The sequence below is a fragment of the Enoplosus armatus genome, chromosome 7 (genome assembly GCF_043641665.1).
Source record: "Enoplosus armatus isolate fEnoArm2 chromosome 7, fEnoArm2.hap1, whole genome shotgun sequence".
NCBI lineage: Eukaryota > Metazoa > Chordata > Actinopteri > Centrarchiformes > Enoplosidae > Enoplosus > Enoplosus armatus.
The window spans coordinates 13,931,746-13,950,587 of NC_092186.1; the positions used below are offsets into that span (position 1 = coordinate 13,931,746).

The 18,842-nt window shown below is 40.4% G+C and overlaps 3 protein-coding genes, 1 long non-coding RNA gene and 6 other non-coding genes across 13 annotated transcripts in view; all 10 read right to left on the reverse strand.

The window, feature by feature from the left end:
- Nucleotides 1-705: 705 nt before the first annotated feature.
- Nucleotides 706-4,840, reverse strand: calr (calreticulin). The gene is made up of 9 exons (XM_070908221.1): nt 4,747-4,840; nt 4,054-4,155; nt 3,111-3,314; nt 2,757-2,851; nt 2,359-2,568; nt 2,053-2,166; nt 1,428-1,571; nt 1,086-1,178; nt 706-933 (listed from the first exon to the last, which is right to left on the reverse strand). Exons 1-9 carry the CDS (start codon nt 4,838-4,840, stop codon nt 706-708), a joined length of 1,284 nt encoding a protein of 427 aa, XP_070764322.1.
- Nucleotides 4,841-7,011: 2,171 nt separating this feature from the next.
- Nucleotides 7,012-11,025, reverse strand: tor3a (torsin family 3, member A). The gene is made up of 6 exons (XM_070908222.1): nt 10,860-11,025; nt 10,572-10,694; nt 9,178-9,443; nt 8,041-8,216; nt 7,453-7,577; nt 7,012-7,259 (listed from the first exon to the last, which is right to left on the reverse strand). Exons 1-6 carry the CDS (start codon nt 11,023-11,025, stop codon nt 7,012-7,014), a joined length of 1,104 nt encoding a protein of 367 aa, XP_070764323.1.
- Nucleotides 11,026-11,651: 626 nt separating this feature from the next.
- On the reverse strand, nt 11,652-14,630 carry LOC139287257 (uncharacterized). Its single transcript, XR_011597414.1, has 11 exons — nt 14,583-14,630; nt 14,356-14,398; nt 13,815-13,855; nt 13,568-13,619; nt 13,333-13,368; nt 13,106-13,140; nt 12,880-12,926; nt 12,436-12,491; nt 12,216-12,244; nt 11,920-11,974; nt 11,652-11,757 (listed from the first exon to the last, which is right to left on the reverse strand). It is a non-coding gene; the product is annotated as an uncharacterized lncRNA (long non-coding RNA).
- Nucleotides 12,049-12,122, reverse strand: LOC139288348 (small nucleolar RNA SNORD47). The gene has a single exon (XR_011597445.1). It is a non-coding gene; the product is annotated as a small nucleolar RNA SNORD47 (small nucleolar RNA).
- On the reverse strand, nt 13,212-13,292 carry LOC139288340 (small nucleolar RNA snR60/Z15/Z230/Z193/J17). Its single transcript, XR_011597437.1, has one exon. It is a non-coding gene; the product is annotated as a small nucleolar RNA snR60/Z15/Z230/Z193/J17 (small nucleolar RNA).
- LOC139288341 (small nucleolar RNA snR60/Z15/Z230/Z193/J17) lies at nt 13,440-13,521 on the reverse strand. The gene has a single exon (XR_011597438.1). It is a non-coding gene; the product is annotated as a small nucleolar RNA snR60/Z15/Z230/Z193/J17 (small nucleolar RNA).
- On the reverse strand, nt 13,688-13,770 carry LOC139288345 (small nucleolar RNA SNORD79). The gene has a single exon (XR_011597442.1). It is a non-coding gene; the product is annotated as a small nucleolar RNA SNORD79 (small nucleolar RNA).
- LOC139288343 (small nucleolar RNA SNORD75) lies at nt 14,466-14,533 on the reverse strand. Its single transcript, XR_011597440.1, has one exon. It is a non-coding gene; the product is annotated as a small nucleolar RNA SNORD75 (small nucleolar RNA).
- Nucleotides 14,631-14,991: 361 nt separating the features above from the next.
- LOC139288339 (small nucleolar RNA SNORD74) lies at nt 14,992-15,073 on the reverse strand. The gene has a single exon (XR_011597436.1). It is a non-coding gene; the product is annotated as a small nucleolar RNA SNORD74 (small nucleolar RNA).
- Nucleotides 15,074-16,004: 931 nt separating this feature from the next.
- The window catches only part of osbpl9 (oxysterol binding protein-like 9), a 29,657-nt gene continuing 26,819 nt past the window's right edge, over nt 16,005-18,842 (reverse strand). For all 4 annotated transcript variants that reach the window (XM_070908803.1, XM_070908802.1, XM_070908801.1 and 1 more), the window contains 2 exons: nt 18,593-18,728; nt 16,005-18,123 (listed from right to left, as the gene is read on the reverse strand). In XM_070908803.1, the coding sequence (XP_070764904.1) occupies nt 18,049-18,123; nt 18,593-18,728 (211 nt within the window). In that variant the 3' untranslated portion in view covers nt 16,005-18,048. The remainder of the gene's footprint in view (nt 18,124-18,592; nt 18,729-18,842) is intronic.

An 18,842-nucleotide genomic window follows, 5' to 3' on the forward strand; every position in this document is an offset into this window, starting at 1 on the left:
ACCACCCTATGGACAACGGCTTTTTTGAACAGGTTGTTGAATATATATATAGTGTCAGTCCTGATGCACTCTTGTCCCCATGCCATCAACCCTTGTTTGAATCAGAGAAATAAGAGCAGGCAAGATACCCTGCATAAAGATGTCTAACCCTGCCGAATCCTTTGAGATTGACGTAGCTTTTAAAAGGGGGGCCGTGAGGGGGATCTCTGAGTGACATGACTGACTGCAAACGTGACGCAGATTAATAAGACAAACAAAACACATGAGGTAAACAAAACATTTTCATGGTATCGTCCACATACCAAACATAGCGGTTCATGTCACAACAACATTATACTTCATAAGAATCCAGATTTCTGCAGAACACAAATGACAATTTATATATTTCTGTTGGGTATAAAATGCAAAACCATTTTGTTTTATGATTTCCTGTCTTGACATTCGTTATGACATCTTCATTTTTTCTATCACTATTCCTCCTTTAATAATAATAATAACAACAATAGCACATGGAAACAGGAAACGGAACAATAATTGCCCTTTTTCACCAACTCCCTTGCTTTGTAAACAAACAAACAAATGAAAAACCCCATCCCACCCAACCCCCACCCCAGGGTGTCAGTCATGAGGGTCTATCATATCAGTCTCCAGCCTTGTTCCAATGGCTCATTGACACAGACAGTCAGGTTATTTTCTGCATGGAGTTTATAACTCGTCCTTGAGTTTAGAGTCTGTGCCATCTTCCTCCTCTTCTTCCTCCTCCTGCTCTTCCCCCTCCTCCTCATCTTCGTCTTCCTCCTCCTCCTCCTCTTCATCTTTCTCCTCTTCCTCCTCGTCTTCCTCCTTTGCCTCTTCCCTCCTCACCTTGTCCTCCTCCTCACGTTTCTTTCTCTCCTCCTCCTCTTGGCTTTCCTTCATTTTCTTCTCTGCGTCCTGGAGAGGATGAACAAATTGATATATAATTCCTTTGTAGTCTACAGGCAACTTCACCCACCAAGCAATGAAATAAGGATATATACACATGTGAGCAGGATACATGTCTACATGACGTTTGAAACTGGTAAAGAAACAAGTTTTGGGCTTACCTTAGTTTTACCCCATGTGTCGTTGCCTACTTCCTCTGCCAGGTTTGGGTCATTGGTGATCAGGAAGTTGTCAAAGATAGTACCAGATTTGACCTACATCAAAAAGAAGTCAACAGTAACGTGTATTTTAGTATCAGGTAACAATTTTGCACTGACTTACTGAAAAAACAAAACAAACATTGCAGTGGCCCCAACTGAAAATAAGGCACAACACACCGAGCAAGTAAAATGTTCCTATTCCTGATAAAGTACAAGTCATATACTAGTTTGTTGTTGTTAATTTCAGAAAATTGACTCTTCACTAATCAGTAAATAAGACAGTAGGCAAAAGTATCTTCTTACCTGCCACAAGTCGAGTCCAATCACACCGAAGCTGTCGTATTTATAGATCTCAGAATCGGCCGTGTACTCCGGGTTGTCAATCTCAGGGTGCACCCACTTGCCCTTGTAGGCAGGATTATTGATCTCGCTGGGCTTCCATTCACCCTGTTAACAGCACACAGGCACAGAAAAACAGACAGTTAATGTCAGAGGAAACTACCTCACGCCAGCTGGTTAAGAAGCTAATGAGGCAACAATATGTCAAAGTTCATAAAATGCCTCAGAAGAAGAGATGAGAAAAATGACAAAAACCTGCTCCCTCACTGTATTTTATAATGCCAAAGTAAATATTTTTAGCCTAATTACAATTCAAGCTTTACTCGTGTTGAAACAGGCTGTGTCCAAAAATCACGCCCTTATTCACTCCCTTATCACTGACAGATGAAGTGTTGAATAAATGTAATTTAATACCCATCAAATGTGGGAGAATTGAACTGTGGGCCTTTTAGCAAAAAGAGGTGTACTTGCTTCGGAAAATACTTTTTGTTCCACTGTGGGAATCTTTGAGGGCGCTATAAGGGGCATACACAACAATAGTGTAACCTATTGACTGGACATTGTATGTTAAGTGCTATTTGCCGTTTACCTTGTAATCAGGGTTAGCGACCATAGGCGGCTCCCACTCTCCGTCCATCTCCTCATCCCAGTCATCAGGCTTCTTAGCGTCAGGATCTGGGATATTCTCAGGCTTGTCCCAGCCCTACCAAGAGAGACACAGGTGAAGACATGACCTCACAAAGGCATATCATAAACATTTATAAAAACATATTGGTTTCATACAAATGAAGTGAATGCTGTTAAGCAAAAGATAAGAAGTAGGAATAAAATGGGTCCAAAAGGATTATATAAAATATGGACACACAGATTTCTAGGGTGGCTCAAGCAGACTGACCTCGGGTTTCTTATCATCGGGGTCGGGAATCTTCTCCCTGTCATCCCAGTCCTCTGGCTTTTTGGCTTCAGGGTCCTTAATTTTTTTGGGGGGTAGGAAGTCCCAGTCATCCTCCAGATTGCCGGACTCGACCTTCTTATTGTCGATCTTGACCTCGTAAGTGTTGTCAGAGTTGACAATCAGTGTGTACAAGTGGGAGTACTCATCATCCTGCGAGGTATAAAAGAAATGTTAGCTGTACTATTTGTACTTTATTCACCAGTGATTTACATGTATTTATAATGCAAAACACTTTTCAACATGTCCTTGCTGGTTTGGTTTTATGCTGAGAAGGACAATAGCAATGTTACAAACAGAATTTGAATTAGTAAAACGTCTGCCATTTGTTGATGTCTCACCTTGCATCTGATGTCCTTGTTAATCAGATGGTTCTTGCCTTTGTAGTTGAAGATGACATGAACCTTCTTTGTGCCAGGTCCACAAATATCAGGACCTGAACAAGCAAACAAATGAGTTAAAAAATGTGGAATCCAATCCTTAAGTTAAGAGTAGAAACTCTGGAAAACACAAGGGGGTGAGGGATAAGGCATATATCATATCAATCTAAAATGAAAAACGTAATGAGATGAAAAATGCCACCAACACAGATCTTCCAGCATTGTCAAGGTGACTGTGGTCTTCCAACATGACTTGTGCTGTTATCACCGAAGAACATACATAAAAGACAGAGTCTAGAAACTATCCACACTCACCAAACATGATGTTGTAGACGGAGTCTCCATGCATGTCTTCCTGGTTGAGGTCAGAGGGGAACAGTTTGACGTAGCCTCCACCACAGTCAATGCTCTGCTCGTGTTTCACAGTGAACTGGATGACCAGAGGCTGGCCCTGGTTGCTGAAGTCATCAAAACGGGACGACGAGGCGTAGAAGCGGGCGTCCTGGCTCGTCTGCAGACCTGTGGCAAAAAAAAAAAAAATGTTACTGCAATGTCTTCAGAGAAAATCCAGCATTAAGTATAATTCATCCACGTTGTTTTCCATGTTTAAATGTGTGAATTTGAACAAGTCGCACAGCAGAGAGACAGCCTGTTGTGATGATGTCATGTAGAGGCAAATACTGGAGCTGCTCCACAGACACAAATAATGGAACAACTCTGAGACACTCTGGTAACACCCACTGTGATTTCACTGGGATGTGGTCACACTTTCAGATTCACAGCTAGAAGCCCTACATTCAGAGTAGTCTCATTTGGGTAAAATATCTCAAACAATAATGACATATGAGCCCACAGACTTAGTCACTAGTTCAGTGTCATTTGAACGCCAGTGCAACCAGTGTCATTCACTTCCAGCTCTAATATCTAGGTCAGGGAGAGAGAGTTAAATTTCAATTCGATTTTTATTTATATAACAGACGTTATCTCAGGGCACTTATTATACAGAGGTCTAGATCATACTCTTTACAACATTATTTACAGAGACCCAACAGTGTGTTTTTTAGGATTTAAGAGGACCATTGCATGTTAATCCTAAAGACCACAATCTCTAACTAAACCTCCTCAACACAGCCCGCAGACAAAGAGAGGATACACACCCATATTCTAAAAAACACAGCACAACACCCAAAACAATGTGGGAGTTAACCATCTTGCATAGATCCACAGTGGGTGGATACAATTTAAGCTTTCCACTCACCTTTGTCTTTCTCTGCATCTCCATAGAACTTCCCTGCAGTCAGGACAAACTGGCCGTAGTCTGACTTGTGCTTGGATTCCACCCAGCGACTCTTCCAGGCATCTGCACAAACAAGTGTAGGTTCAGCTGCTCAGCAGTCACTCACAAGCTGCTAATCCACCACGGATGATGCATCAGTGCAGGTGCACTGGGACATGTGTTACGCTGCAGGGGCATGCTTTATGGGGCTGCTTTCACTATATATGGTGGAGTTTGTAATGAGGATGGTGATGAAAGAACAAGACAACTAGGTAAAGGAGGGTAACAGTGAATGACCAGGAGAGGGATGTGCAGTAGGGGGATGGGGAGACAGACAGGGTTTGATGATAGCTGGGGGGGAAAAAATGGAGAGGACGGTGAAGAAAGGAGGGGAGAGGGGGGGGTCAAAAGATGAATGGGGCCCATGTAGACTAAACGCATGTCAAGCTGAGCAGTCAGCAGACAAATGCACCAGAGTAATTTAGGTAAAATTTCAAGTTGTCATGTCAAAAAAAAAAAAATCATTCCAACCACCCAACATGACGAATAGCCACCGTTTTTGTTTGCTACTCATGCACTGATTCAGTACTGTCATACCTGATGCATTTACAGTATCAACAAATCACAACAAAACAGTTCAACAATGAAGGTATAATTCAATGTAAAGGACCTCACCCCCGTCTTCAAATTGCTCTCGCCAGTACACAGCGGACTCGGCCAGGACCGAAGCGGCCGACACGGCCATCAAAAGCAGCGACAGGGCTGTCATCGTGACAAGCTGAAGCACGCTGCCAAGTACACAACTAACCGACAATGATTACAAATAAGTCTCTATAATCTATCTTCTCCGTACAGCGGGCGTTGTTGGTCGGTCCAGTCTCTCATACAGTAACGTTACAGTGAAAAAGGCTGAGACGCTACCGCTGCTCTCCTCTCGGCTCGGAACAGATGTCTGGATCTGATTGGACGCCGGCCCCGAATCTCAATAAGGAAACGTTACCCCTCTCGGCCAATCGGAGGAGAGGAAATCTAGACGAATAATTGCTGTAACCAATAGGAGTAGACCACGCGTTTGCTTGATACACACCCAAGGAAGGATGATGCGCCGAGAGTGAATCAAATGTATGGAGATTAAAATCAGTATAAGCATGGATAAATCAATGTAAACTGGTAATATAACAGTTTTTTAAATGTATCCGAAGCCAAACTAAGTGGAATAATTCGACATGTGAAAAACAAATGTGATTACTTTTAAGGATTCTCTCCGGACATGTTTTGACATAAAAATACTCTTGAATAACAAATTGCCCTCAATAAGCTACTTAAGAATTAATAAAATCACACCGACTACTTCTCTCTAAATTAAAAATAGTATAATAGAGTCTATGAATATGAAAAATCGATGTGGAAGTTTAAAATGTCCACACACATACTGGACCACGATTGACTTCCAAACTATGAAGAGTGGAAGTAATACAAACTAATTGATAAAAATGGAGGTGATGAAAATGCATTGTGAATTGAAAAAATGGAGCCATAAGAATGGAGTTTTACATTATCAAGTGATTTGATTCATTTAAAGCCCATTTAAAACAGAGCCATGTTTCATCATTTCCCCTCATTACATTCGTCATTCATCATTCACAACACAAAATTGCCATCAATAATAATGAAGTGATGAAACGTATGTGAATTGAAAAATAGTGAGAAATTGTCAATTGATTTGATAAACTTGAGTCACATTTTATTTGAAACAAGTAATCGATTATCATTGTTGCCAATTACTGTTCTGTTGATTGAATGATCAACTAATCCTTTCAGCTCTCAGATTTGATGTGCTTCAACTATTTAAAGACATAGAAAGATGGTACAGTCTGGTTGGGATTGAAATATTTTGACAAATGAATCCTCTCAAATAATTACATAAAACAACTCCTGTTGGTTCACTGTGGATGTTTATTTTCATAATTTCTGACATTTCTTTTCACGTTCTTCTTGTGATGTGGCGCTGAGCTTTAGAGAACAAAAGCACTAAAGCAACTCCTGTGAGAAAGTATGTGAAAGCGAATGCATGAATCATAGAGATAAAGCAAGTCTGTGAATACAAATATATTTAACTATGGCCCAAATTAACAGCAGTATGTTATGCAATGATGACACGCAGACATTTATCAGATTCATATGAACCAATCAAATTACAGACAATGATAAATAAATTATGAAACACATTTACACAAAAAAAGCTAACTTTCAAATAGGTTAATTGCTTTTGACACGTTTTCCAGGAACAATTTCAAGTAACATTTGCCTCACAGCACCATGTATGTTAGCTGTTACACACGCCATACTGTTCACGGCACAGTGCCATTTAATATTTACGAATGGCTTACAGAGCCACCAAATGTGCATTCAAACAACTCCACAAAAAATAATCTGGTACAGTAAAATGCTCAAACATGGCACAAATTATGTCAATAAATAATCAGTGCTAATACAAGCGCAATGTCTGACATGAAAATACTAACACATGAAGTATGACTTGAATCTTAACATAACAAAACTGTGCAACTCAGACTTTGGCCACGGTGAACAGACATAAATAGTGTGACAAAAGATGCATCAGTATTCCTCTATGACATACACTGCATGACCACTAATGTGTCTTCTTCAGTTCTCAGTCTTGACACTGTGAGGATTCAAACCAGGTATGTGAGGAAGAGCAGCCACACTGCACATGAAGACCGTCTGGCGCTACTCATGTCTGCAGGGTGGGTCGCGCTGCTTTCCACTCTAATACTGGATCTGTCCTGTTGCCTGGCCTTCTCTGAGGGACCTGGACAGACACGTGTTGTATCTGTGGCTCTGTATGCAGATGGGCTGGTAAAGCAATCTCACACCTCCTCCAGGTCTCTCTCTCTCTGTGTCTGCTTGTCTCTCCTTCTAGGGGAGAAAGAAGTTGATCCGCTGGGGTATGGACTTGCATCCCTGGGCTGAGAACAGTCTCTCCTCTTTGGGGACATACAGCATCGCCTTGGCCACCTCATCCAGCGTAGCCTCATCTGTCTCCAGACCTCGTGCTGCATAGGCGTCCCGGGCGCAGAGCTTGACGTGGCGGTACTCCAGAGGCAGGAACGGCACAAAGAAGTCGATCAAGTGGCCAGACATCAGCTCACTCTGAGCAAACCCACCTGGGGAAGAGAACCATTCAGACAAAATGCTTAGAGATTCCCAAACACATTTAAAGTTCCACCAACCAATGTTTTATATTATGACTCGCTTTAATGTGAGAGGGTTGCTAGTGCCACTGATCCCGCCAAGAATCAATACTCTAGTCTGTAGCTCTATGCATGCATAAAACGTAAAGCCAGCACTGCAGCATACCTTGAGACTCCATAGTTTCAGCTCGTAGCCGATGCTCCAAGTCTTCCATACCGATGTCCTCTCGATTTTGACCAGAGTGCCAGAAGTCCAGCGCTACATCGTTGATCGTTGCTCCACCAATATTACTGTACAGACAACAGTCACGTTAAAAGCATGATGTAAAATCTCTGCAGTGGTTGACATCTGTGGAGGATTTCATCATTTCTGGTTTGGTTGGCAACATCAGTACAATGACGGTTGTCAGTCCAGTCAAGTCGTGGAAGGAGAGTTCGTTATGTATTTTCTTAAATATAGTTTTTAAATACATTAACTTCATACACAGTTACCATAGTGTTTTAGTGATCCCAGGCCTCTCCTTCATCATATCACTGTACCATGAAGGTGAAGTGAAAAACGCATTTCTATATTTGACTGAACAGATTATCAGTCAGCAGAAATCCGACATGAGTAATTGAAAACATGAAAAATCCATAAAGAGGGCTAAAGGGAGAAACATCCTTCATCACAGACGAGCTGTCAGAGTACCTGGGCCAGAGGTGCAATAGTTTCAGCTTCATCAGGCAGGACATGCCTGATACATAAACCAACCTGAGGAAGAGGAAGAGGGCTCTGCGGTAGCTGACGCCATCTACGTTGTCATAGTGATCCATGTAGGGTTTGATGGCATCGATGAGACCTGGGTGAAGCTTCTCAGCCTCATCGAAGATGAACAGAGTCTGAGCGCAGCGCAACACCATGTCCCGGATCGCCTCTCTCAGCTGGCCCTGGATACAGAGAGGAAGACACAACAACAAAGTGTCAAAAATCACTAAAACCTCTTGATTTGCACAAGAAAATGCATTTGTTTTTGACTCTGTTAAGGTTTTGAGTCTGGCACAAGTTCATGTTTAAGTCGATTTGAGGGTGAAATTTGAGTTTTAGACTTCATATGTAAAGATGAAAATTATAACTATAGTAGCCAAAAATACCTTAAAATGAATAATTAATTCAAACTCTAAAACATGCACATTGACACTCGGCTACTTCTTGTACAGCCATAATTACCATATCTATAATCTTCTTTTGTATTTAACACATTTTTACTCTGTAGAAATGTCCATGTTTTTCCCTTTACTATACTGTGTGTGTGTGTTTTCTTTTTTACTTTTGAGCCAGGTCAAAAACTAATTTTCATCACACTTAAGTCATGAGAGAAAGAAAAGGTACATTTTCAAAGGTAATTTAGAGGTTTTAGAATTTGTTTGTATTTTTATTATGAACCTTCAACCATCTAAATCTAATTTATAAAGGAGACATGTGGCAGAAATGTTCAGAAATCCAGTCCACATTTACAGCTTCAGCAGATTTTGATAGTATCAGTTTAAAGGTCATCCTGGGTACTATAGCCTGTTAAATCTGGATTAATTTGTGTAATAATTCTGTGTCAACATTATTTTGAAATCTAATGCCGTGATTGTGTAAAAATGTGTGTAGATGGGACCACGCTGGTACCTGTCACCTGGTGGGAGAAACGCCAGGTTCCAAAAAGCCACGCATGTCAGTATTTGTAGGATCAATGTTTGATTTGAAGCACCAGTCCAAACCGTGATCGTTATCATTCATATGCTGAATTACAACACACAAACTGAACACCTGACTAAGCAAGCGGGGCTCCCAAGAACACAGCCAGCATGTTTCTGGCACAGAGCGTCAAACTCTGTGCCAAGAGAGCTCTGTGTGTCTTGCCTTGTACGTGTCCACCAGTCTGGCGTGTGGGAAGTGGAACGGGGCGATGAACAGCCGGACACACTCACTCTTCACCCCGTCACGATACAGGTTATCTGCGATGATCCGGGCCACAAAGTTCTTGCCGGTACCGGACCAGCCGTGGAAGGAGAGTGTCAGTGGCTTGTTGGACTCTGGGTTGTTGATAAAACCCTGGATGGCTTTCAGAACCACAGACTGAGCCAGGTGCTGCCCATGGAGCTTTGTCTGAAGGTCCGTCGCCAAACCTGCACAGAAGAGAGAGCATGTGTAAAAACTTCCAGATAAAGGACAACCCCAGCACCGATGCAGTGCTCTGCCTAAATATCCAAATATTTACAATGTATATGAATGTGTTTCTTCAAAATATGTGATGCACCAGCTAATATACTTAAAGACAAAAACTACAGGGGCCTTTTAAGTCTCAGGTAGGTCAGTTAAGGACAGGAATTTACCAATCCTATATACCTGCTGTCATTTGCATAGTCTTGCAAGCCTTGTTATTGCAGTAGTCTTTACTCTGTTGCTTGAACACCTGAATTTATATTCAAATGAATAAGCTCTACAAGGCTCAAAAGTTATTCCATGTATTTCAGTCCTATGCAATATAAACATCTCTACAGACAGGCAGAAATATTCAATGGTGTTAATACTAATATGTGACACTAGTCAATGTCTTTTATTCAATGTCAAAGAGCAATCAAGAAAGCAAACTAAAAGTACTGATTATGAACAGCTAATAAACTGAATTAAACTTGCTGACTTCTTATGGGTGCAACTACAACAGGCCTCTGAAACCTTTCTCCAAGAGCACCTTGGACCAGCTTTTACTCAAACAGAACTGAACCTATTCAGTGTTCGGCGAAAACCTGAACTATTCATCAATATCAGTCTGACCTCCTGTCACATATCATTAAAATGTCAGACCTACTCTATGGTTGCAACCTACTGTAATGACATGGAGTGTATTCACAACAAAAGAACATTTAATGTAAATGTTTATTGCCATTGAAAGCGGTCCAAAAGTAACTTTTACTACTGATTTCACTGTTATAGAAACTTTCAGAAAATGCCAATAAACAGACACAATTTAAATTAAACTAGAATAAAACAGGCCAGCAGGAAAATAATCAAATCCTCTTTATGAAAGCTGATAAGATACATATTGTGCTTCTAACCATGTTCTGTGTCAAGACACAGCGCAGAGGACCCTAACACAATACTTTGAATTAAAAATATATAAGATACTATATAAGAAAGTAAAAAATGTGATATACAGTAAAGTTCAGAGTGAGTACATTTTATACACACTCATCAACAAGCACATTGGGCCATATAAGCAAGACAGTTGCCACCACAGGGATGGAGTGTGATACCTGTGATGTTGTTGGTTATCCTGCAGTCTCCAGAGTCACAGCACTGGCCCAGGCTACAGTACCACTGGTGCAGCAGGCTAACGTAGTCCTGAGGGAAACCTGCCCACAGATCCCTGGTAGGAACTGCCCACATCAACACAACGAGACAGTGCTGTAAACACTTATATATCGATACCATGAGTCATACAAGACACGATACAAATTCTGGTAAATTTGAATAGTATTACATAATAGCTCGTGATGTAGCTTTCATCAAATGAAATAATTTAATTTCGCCGAGTCTCTCACCTTGCTGTGTAGCATCGTCTTGGTTGGGCTGACAATCCCCATCCCATATATTGCAATAAATGTAATTAAAATAGTAAGTGGAAGCATTGGAGATGCTGTCGAACTGGAAGAAGTCTGCCTCTGCGGACAGAGCCCAGAGCGCAGGCAGCAGCCACCGCACGAACATCGGAGAAGAGGATGGGCCGAGGCGGTCGAAACGAGACTGAAAGCCGGGTCCCGAGCCTTGTCTCCCATTTATTTAAACCTGGTTGTGTGCTTGCGGCCTGATCAATGTGGGATATGTACCCCTCTCCCCAAGGCAGCGAAGGAGGGGCGCTCGTTTTGCGGCCACTTAGCTCCGCCCCTCTTCAAATGGATGGCTATTTTCTGCCTTCCGACATTTAATGAAGCGCAATCCACATTTTCCGAGTACGTGCAAATTAGAACAGTTCCAATAGACTTTAAATTATGTTCACCTCCGCAACCGCCCATGGGAGACCACCGGGTATTAAAAAAAAAAAAAAAAAAAAAGATAAATATATATATATATATATATGCACTTCTTCGGAGACATTAACACAAAGCAAGCAAAGGAGGTGCCAACTGCGTCACATCCGGTGATGTCCTAGAAACCGTCACCACAAAACAAATGTACTGGACTTTGTTTATTTAGTAATCCGTTTGTATATTATCTGCCAGGATTGCTTACAAATGTTATTTGATAAGAATTTGACTACAAACAGTAAACATATTGCATGTTTTTGATACAGATTGGCCCACCCCCAACAAGACAAAGTACAACCAGGCACAATATTTTAGTATCAGAAATACTTTATTGATCCCCAGGGGGAAATTACACAGTATTTGACAAGATCTTGTTGTCCACAGGCTCTCTGGTCACCATCCTGAGAGAAGCCACCTGAAGACAATCAGGAAAAAAAAAAAGTTTAAGTTAACTTATGGAGCTATTCAGGTTGTCTGTTAACATTAATTCCTTAAACATGGACATTTAAGTTTTGACAGCTTTTCACATCATACATGAAGCCAATTTTATTTCAAACATTAATAAGCTCATACTCACTTATGAGCAAAACGTGTGAGGCTTGCTCCTGGGCCAGAGGTTTCATAGCTGCATTCTTAAGGGAAGAAACAGATTTCTCATTAATAAATTCAAAACTAGCAATGCAGGACAGAACAGATGTTTGACCACAACCTCAGAAATAATGGAACGGTAAGGGTTATAATCATGAGTAATCATTTGGCAGAATCTTTTCATCACAGGCAGTGGTCAATACAATCTGAGTTTATGGTACCCACAGGAGTATTTCAGAAACTTTACTCTTTAATTGACTGAACATGGGGCACTTAAATACTTACCATGTATTAGTTTGAGATCCATCCCTTTCCTGGAAAGGGGCCAAGGGGAAAAAACAAAAAACAACCTTATTACAAGTCCATGACAGGTTAATGAAGGTTCAATTCACTGGGTTACTCAGTAACATACCATCTACATTTTAGTTCAGGTCAGACATTTGTTAAGACATCACTGAACCCATGTCAGCCATTTTGAATCTTGTGGGAGCATCTGCATTCTCACCTCAATGGATCTCATCCTTGCCTTTCAAAATGACCTCCAAAAGGGAGCTTCATAACCTTGAGACAGAATAGCGTAAGGTAAATATGCACAACAGACATGGATGAACATTTACACACCAACCAGGTCAGCTAGAGCTAATAGAAATGACTCCATGGTTTGTAGTCAGTCTACACTTGATCATCATACAGGTCAGTCTACAAGGATCAACTAAGGGTTGACTATAACAGCAACCAAGATCCAAGTAATTTACATGTGCAGCTCTCAGACCCAGATGAGGCAGCGTCAAGGAACAGTTGACAAATTTCTTGCACAGCAAAAACCACCAAGTAACTTAACCACCCTAGATTTCAGGAATATGGAATTACAAGTACATTTAAAATACCAACTCAACCAACACGCGTCATGTGGGTCTGGGGTGCTTTAAATGTATATTTTAATACTCACCATGCTTGTGAGACACCTCGTCCTCATGACTGGCAATCCCACTTCCTCTGCAAAGATAAACCGTTTCATTTTAAAAACCAACGTTGGACAAAGTATAGCTCTTTAACTGAAAACAATCCAGATCAGAATAAATGACTTCACTTCCTCAACTAGATCAGAGACCTGATTCAAACTCATCACATCTGATTTATTTTAGCAGTATATGCAAATTTGTTAAAATACTTACCAGCACAAGGCTTCCGACTGCAAGGTTTCACATTTCTGGATGGGATAATACAAGAGCTTTGTCATTACTGGTTTTTAGACACTTGAGGGCTTAAGGACAATTACAGTTGATACATCAGCTAGGAGCGAAAGACAATAGATGTTCTTCATGGTTAATCTGCTGAACTATGCACTCATCATTGTATCAAGTATCATTAGAGAATGTTGTACAGCAGTCTTTCAACTCACCTTTGCTTTGTCTTTTGTACCGTCAGACACTTGTTTCTAGGGCAAAAAAAACAAAAACAAAGTTAACAAAACCCTTTAAAAACAAGCAGCCTCACTGGTAATGGAGGCCAACACATCAGCTAGGAGCGAAAGACAATAGATATTCTTCATGGTGTAATCTGCTGAACTATGCACTCATCATTGTAGTAGACCTTTGAGTTGTACACTTTATTCTAAAGCACACAATTCAACTCACCTGTAAGTGATCCCAGGAAAATCAAAATTGGATCAAAGAATATGCAGTCCATCTGTAAGTCAAACACCAAACATTAATACAAGCCCAAATTTTAAACATTTGCTGTTATTTCTTAATCTGCACTGTATCAGTTAAAAGTCATCTTTCATTCTTTTTCAGAGAGATTCCCATTGTTTTATAAACAAAAGTCATCATTAACAGTTTTTTTTTTTTTTTAGAGAATGGGCAGGTAAGTTATGTCTATTACCTGATCTGCATGTTGAGCAGTCAAGTCAAACACAAGTAGACCTGCAGGAAGACAACAAAAGATGAGCAATCAAAATGATCATCTTAAACTTGCAGGCATCAAGTTCTGTGCCTCAGATTATTCAACTGGTGGGTTGAATGCGTCGTCATCCATCTTGTCAAGAGTAGCAAATAAAGGTCATCACAGCAGCACAGGGAGAATGTGCAGGGCAAGATAGACTGATGCTTCTCTGGGTGTTGCATGTAGACAGTGCAGCCACAGTTACATTTCATTTTGCTGTTTTAATCCAGTGACTTGAAGTGGAATCAACCATGTGGACAAGACCCAAGAATTATGTCTGCACTTTAACTTTTATCTAGTAAAGACATTTGCAGGGCAGGTCTTTGCACAGCCACTGGTGCTGTCTATCTTGGATAGAAGCACATCACATGGATGTAGTGTTGTAAAGTTACAGGCAAAAACCAAATGTGGGAGTAAAGCACATGAAACCTCAGAAGCATAATGCCATCTTAACAGCAATTTAAGTTAAACTGAGCCTCACCTCCTTTAGCTCCACCCGTTGCCTCATGTCTGGACTCTGAGACCTGTGGAGATGCACCTTTTAGTACCATACTGGTTCACTTCAAGAGCAAGACACATAGCTCAACTAAAAGTCTCAGTGTAAAATTGTTCAGAAATCTCTTCTGTCCACTACTCTTATACATAAATCATCATTGACTTCCAAATTAGGATATTAAGAATTAATTGTTTAAGAAAAACCTAACTCACCAGCATGGTATTTGAAGATAGTCAAAACTTGGAATCATTTTGAACCTGAAGAGAGAAGAGTACTTAAGTTACGCCACATTTGTATGACGTTCATCTTTAATGATTAAGTTAAAATAAACTTCTGCAATGACGTTTCAGAAGTCACTTCTCTTATAAAAACACAGTAGTTCTATATCAAACAAGCCATTTCTGGTTACTTAGCACCTGATATTCATCTACATTATAAAAGACTTTGTAGCCAGGTCTGTAAACTAAGATCGAAAGTATTGCCTAGTTTTAAGCAATGCGACTTCTTACTTAAGATCTGAAACATTAAATCCTGTTTAACTGTTGTACACGCAGCAGCTAATAGCACATGAGGTGTGCAGCTAACAAAGCTAACGTTAAGCTGAAAGTAATTACCAGTTGTCCCATGCAGTCAGAAGAGTTGGCATTTCTTCAGATTTACTCAGATGTCCCTACCAACATTTATTTCATCATATAGTCATGGGACAGTGATGTCGCGAGGTGATTCTTGTGTAGTACAATCTAAAGATTAGCTTGTTGGCTATTTAGCGTCTCAACATGCGCAATGTAGCACGTGGTGGAGGCCCGCGCCTATCAGTTCACATTATTTCCATCAAGGAAATATTTGGCTGAAAAAAACAGCACCTGTTCAGAAGAACAACTATATATACTGCATTACACCTTCTGCCTTCAAAGCTAAACGTCGATAATTTGACGCGAGTGGAGAAGACACATTTGAAGAGAGCCGACATAATTACCTGCTGCAGAGCCGGGGAGTGAGGCCAGGCGGAGGGTGCGGCTCAACTTTATAAGGGATGTCGCAAAGGCTGATGGGAAAAATGGTGCGACGACTAGCGCCCCTGCTGGCCACTCGTGTCATTGATGATAAAAAAGTAACAAAACATAATAAAAAATAAATACATTAAATTAAGAGTGAACGTTTATTATTGACCTTGAAAACAGCAGTTTGTCTAAAAAAAAAAACTTAACTCAAGGTCCACTTACTCACTGTTTCTGGGACTCTCAAACACATCTCGCCATTTTCCTCAGTGGGTGGAGTTTGCTCTATCTCCATGACAACTGGGCTAAAGTCATCTGCTAAGGAAGATTGCGCGGTTGAAAGCTCCAGGAAACAATGACTGCGTTATTACCACGTGGACCTAAAGTTCTGTAACATTATGCTGAATAATGTTGTTGCATGTCACATTTTCTGAAGATATGTTATCCTGACGTCTGTGTATGATGCTACTGAGTTTAGTCGCTAAAACTGGATTAAATATGGGCCTCACAACAAATGTTTGCTCTGGGACGCCCTACCACGTTAATCCAGCCATGTTTACCCACCATGTTCGTCTGAAATAACCATGACAAAATCTCGCAGGAATAAACTCATGGAGATTTAATATTATGCATCAATAAACAGGAAAATCTGATACAATCAATGGTTATGATCAAAATGAAATAAAAAATACATTTTGATTGCTCTCCATCAGGCGATGAGTGATACTGAAATGTATGGCAAGGCCTCGATTCGATATAATTTACAAAGACATAACATGGAGAAAAAAAAACAATGCAATAGCTTCAAATTTAACTTGGACTCCGAATTTAATTTGGCTTGTTTCTAAAGCCATTTTTGTCTGCTTTAGAGGAGGGTTAAATTCAACAGCTGCAACTCCAGGCATCAAGACTTTTTACCAAGTTTTTAACTTAATATGAAAACAGCACCAGGAATATGTTTGTCTTTATAGATCCCTTCACCAGATTCATTGATTTTAATATTCATTTAAATCAACCAGATTACTTTTCATACAGGCCAAACATCTAGAACAGACGATAATCAAATCTTGAATGTTAACCACAAAGATAAAGCATTGAGAGATATTCTTGGCCATTTTCAGGTGAAAATTGTTTATTTCTGCATTTCATCCAAATATCATTGCATTTAGATCCAAACTATGTAGCTGCAAATAAGAGAATGAATGATGGTTCAAAGAAGCAGAGGTGTACAGTAGGATAAATATTGCCCTCTAGGTGGTCGTTATCTTGAAAAACATTGGACAAAAATTTTTTAAGTTTACAAGAAAACTCAACCGGTAGAATACAGCCTGGACTCTAGCAGCACTATGAAACAGAAGCAGTGTTTCAAAAGTCTACTCTGGCTCCTCGTTTTCACTCTCCTCACCCTCTGACAACACAAGAGTGAACCTTCAAGGTGATCCACTGCGACATCTGTGGGTTTGGAGAGGAAACGAGGCCAGGGGATGTGTGGAACAAAAGGGAGACTTTGCAGACTCGGTCCTAGCCTTACGTCCTCATCATGGACCAACGATACAGAAAGACAAAAATATGTAAACAATCATTTGTTCATAAATGCCTTCAGGTAACATGGAAACACCTTCAGAGGACTATTTGTTCTCTGTCCTGATCAAAGTCCCTTTAGCCTTTTATCTAAACCATTTTTTGGCATAATGGACACCCATATTTGTCCTTTGACAGGCAATGTCAATGATCTCTATATTGCATATATTCCATAACTATATCACAACTCTCCCAGTGTGTTCAGATGCTATGGCTATGTAGGGCTTTGCTTCTGGATAACACTTGAGACGCAGAACAGTGTGAGGGACCAGATAGGTGGCAATCTTAACTTGAAATGGGAACAAAACATCAAGAGGGTAAATGGAATGATTCCTAAAGATGTAAAGCCATCAAGTTCATATCCTCAAATATTTTACACTATTGCCCGAAAGAAAAAAAAAATAAACAAGAAGAGCATTGAAAATAAAAAAGAATATATATTTATATATCCATCATATGTATATCTATATATAAACAACAGTTACAACTAGTTGCAGGCAAGTGGAGAATTTCTCCCCCGCCCCTTTAAGATTCATCCACCCCACCGTTATAAGGCTGTCAGACTCTCGGAGGGGGCAGCAGCTTTCATTCCTCAGTCACCAGATTCCCTGAGATGTAGAGTGCCGTTTTATTTCTGTATTTGATTTGAACACCATCAATCACACATCCCTTGCCCCCCCAAAGAAAACCGTTCGTGTAGGGAAACGAGTGCTGCTCTGGCTCGCCCTGTGGAGCTGATGGAGGGTGTGGTCGTGAAGCTGACGGACAGAGTTGTGAGAATCGTCCCTCCTGTCTCCACTCTGCACTGCCGAGTCTCATGTTGGCGGGCGGTGGGTATCGGTGGCGGTGGAAGTGATGTTGCCCAAATAAGGAGAGGAGCTTTACTAATGATACATCTTAGATGCTTTTCCATTTGATTTCATTCATTTCCATATTGTTATTTTACAGTCAAATGCAAAGCTGTGTACATATTCAATCATCAGTCATTCCAAGGCTTGGAAAAGAAGTGGTTTTGCAAAAGAGTTCTTATGAAGACTCTGTTGTGTGTGCATTTCTTTATGCATATGTATGTGTGTGTATCAGAGTGTGCGTAGTCTTCTCAGTGCCTCTGAGAGGCTAATCTCTTTAATAGAGGCTCATCATAGACCCAGCACTCCCCGTCCTCGTGGAATAGCTACAGAAACACACAAGCAATAACAATTATTAGGTGCAAAATTATGACATTTCTAACATTGATCTTTGGCTCCCAGTGAAACACAGGTGTTGGATCTGTCAAATATGGAGTAAGCTTTTTGCCTTTTCTTGTTATTATGAATGTAAATGACAACGACAAAGAGGACTGTGTACAATCTGTTAACTCAAAAATAATTAAAACTCCCCATTCTGTTCTATTCAGATTCAGTCATTTCACATTCAAAAAACAAGTACATATATATATATATATATATGTATATATATATATATATATATATATATATATATATATATGTATATATATATATATATATATGTATATATATATATATATATATATGCGCTTTAGGGGGATGTTAATGCCTCAGCGTTTTGTGAGTATGTAGTCTATTATCACACAGTGTTCGTGTTCTTTCTGGTAGGTGAAGAACATTGGCAGACAGCCTCACCCTGGTCTCCCACTGCTGCTCATTCTCCTTCCTCTCTCTGGCTTCGGCCCTCTGTTTCTCCTCCAGCCGGTGTTTAGCTTCTGTTGCTGCATCAATGTCTTTCAGCTTCAGGTTCAATGTCACATCTCTCCACAATCTGGTGAATTGAAGGAGCGAGAGTCAAATATGCAAAGACAGAGTTTGTTTCTGAATTAAGGACTTTGTTTCTGGAGCCTGGGTCCCGTGATCTGCAAGACTGCTAGGAGGCCAG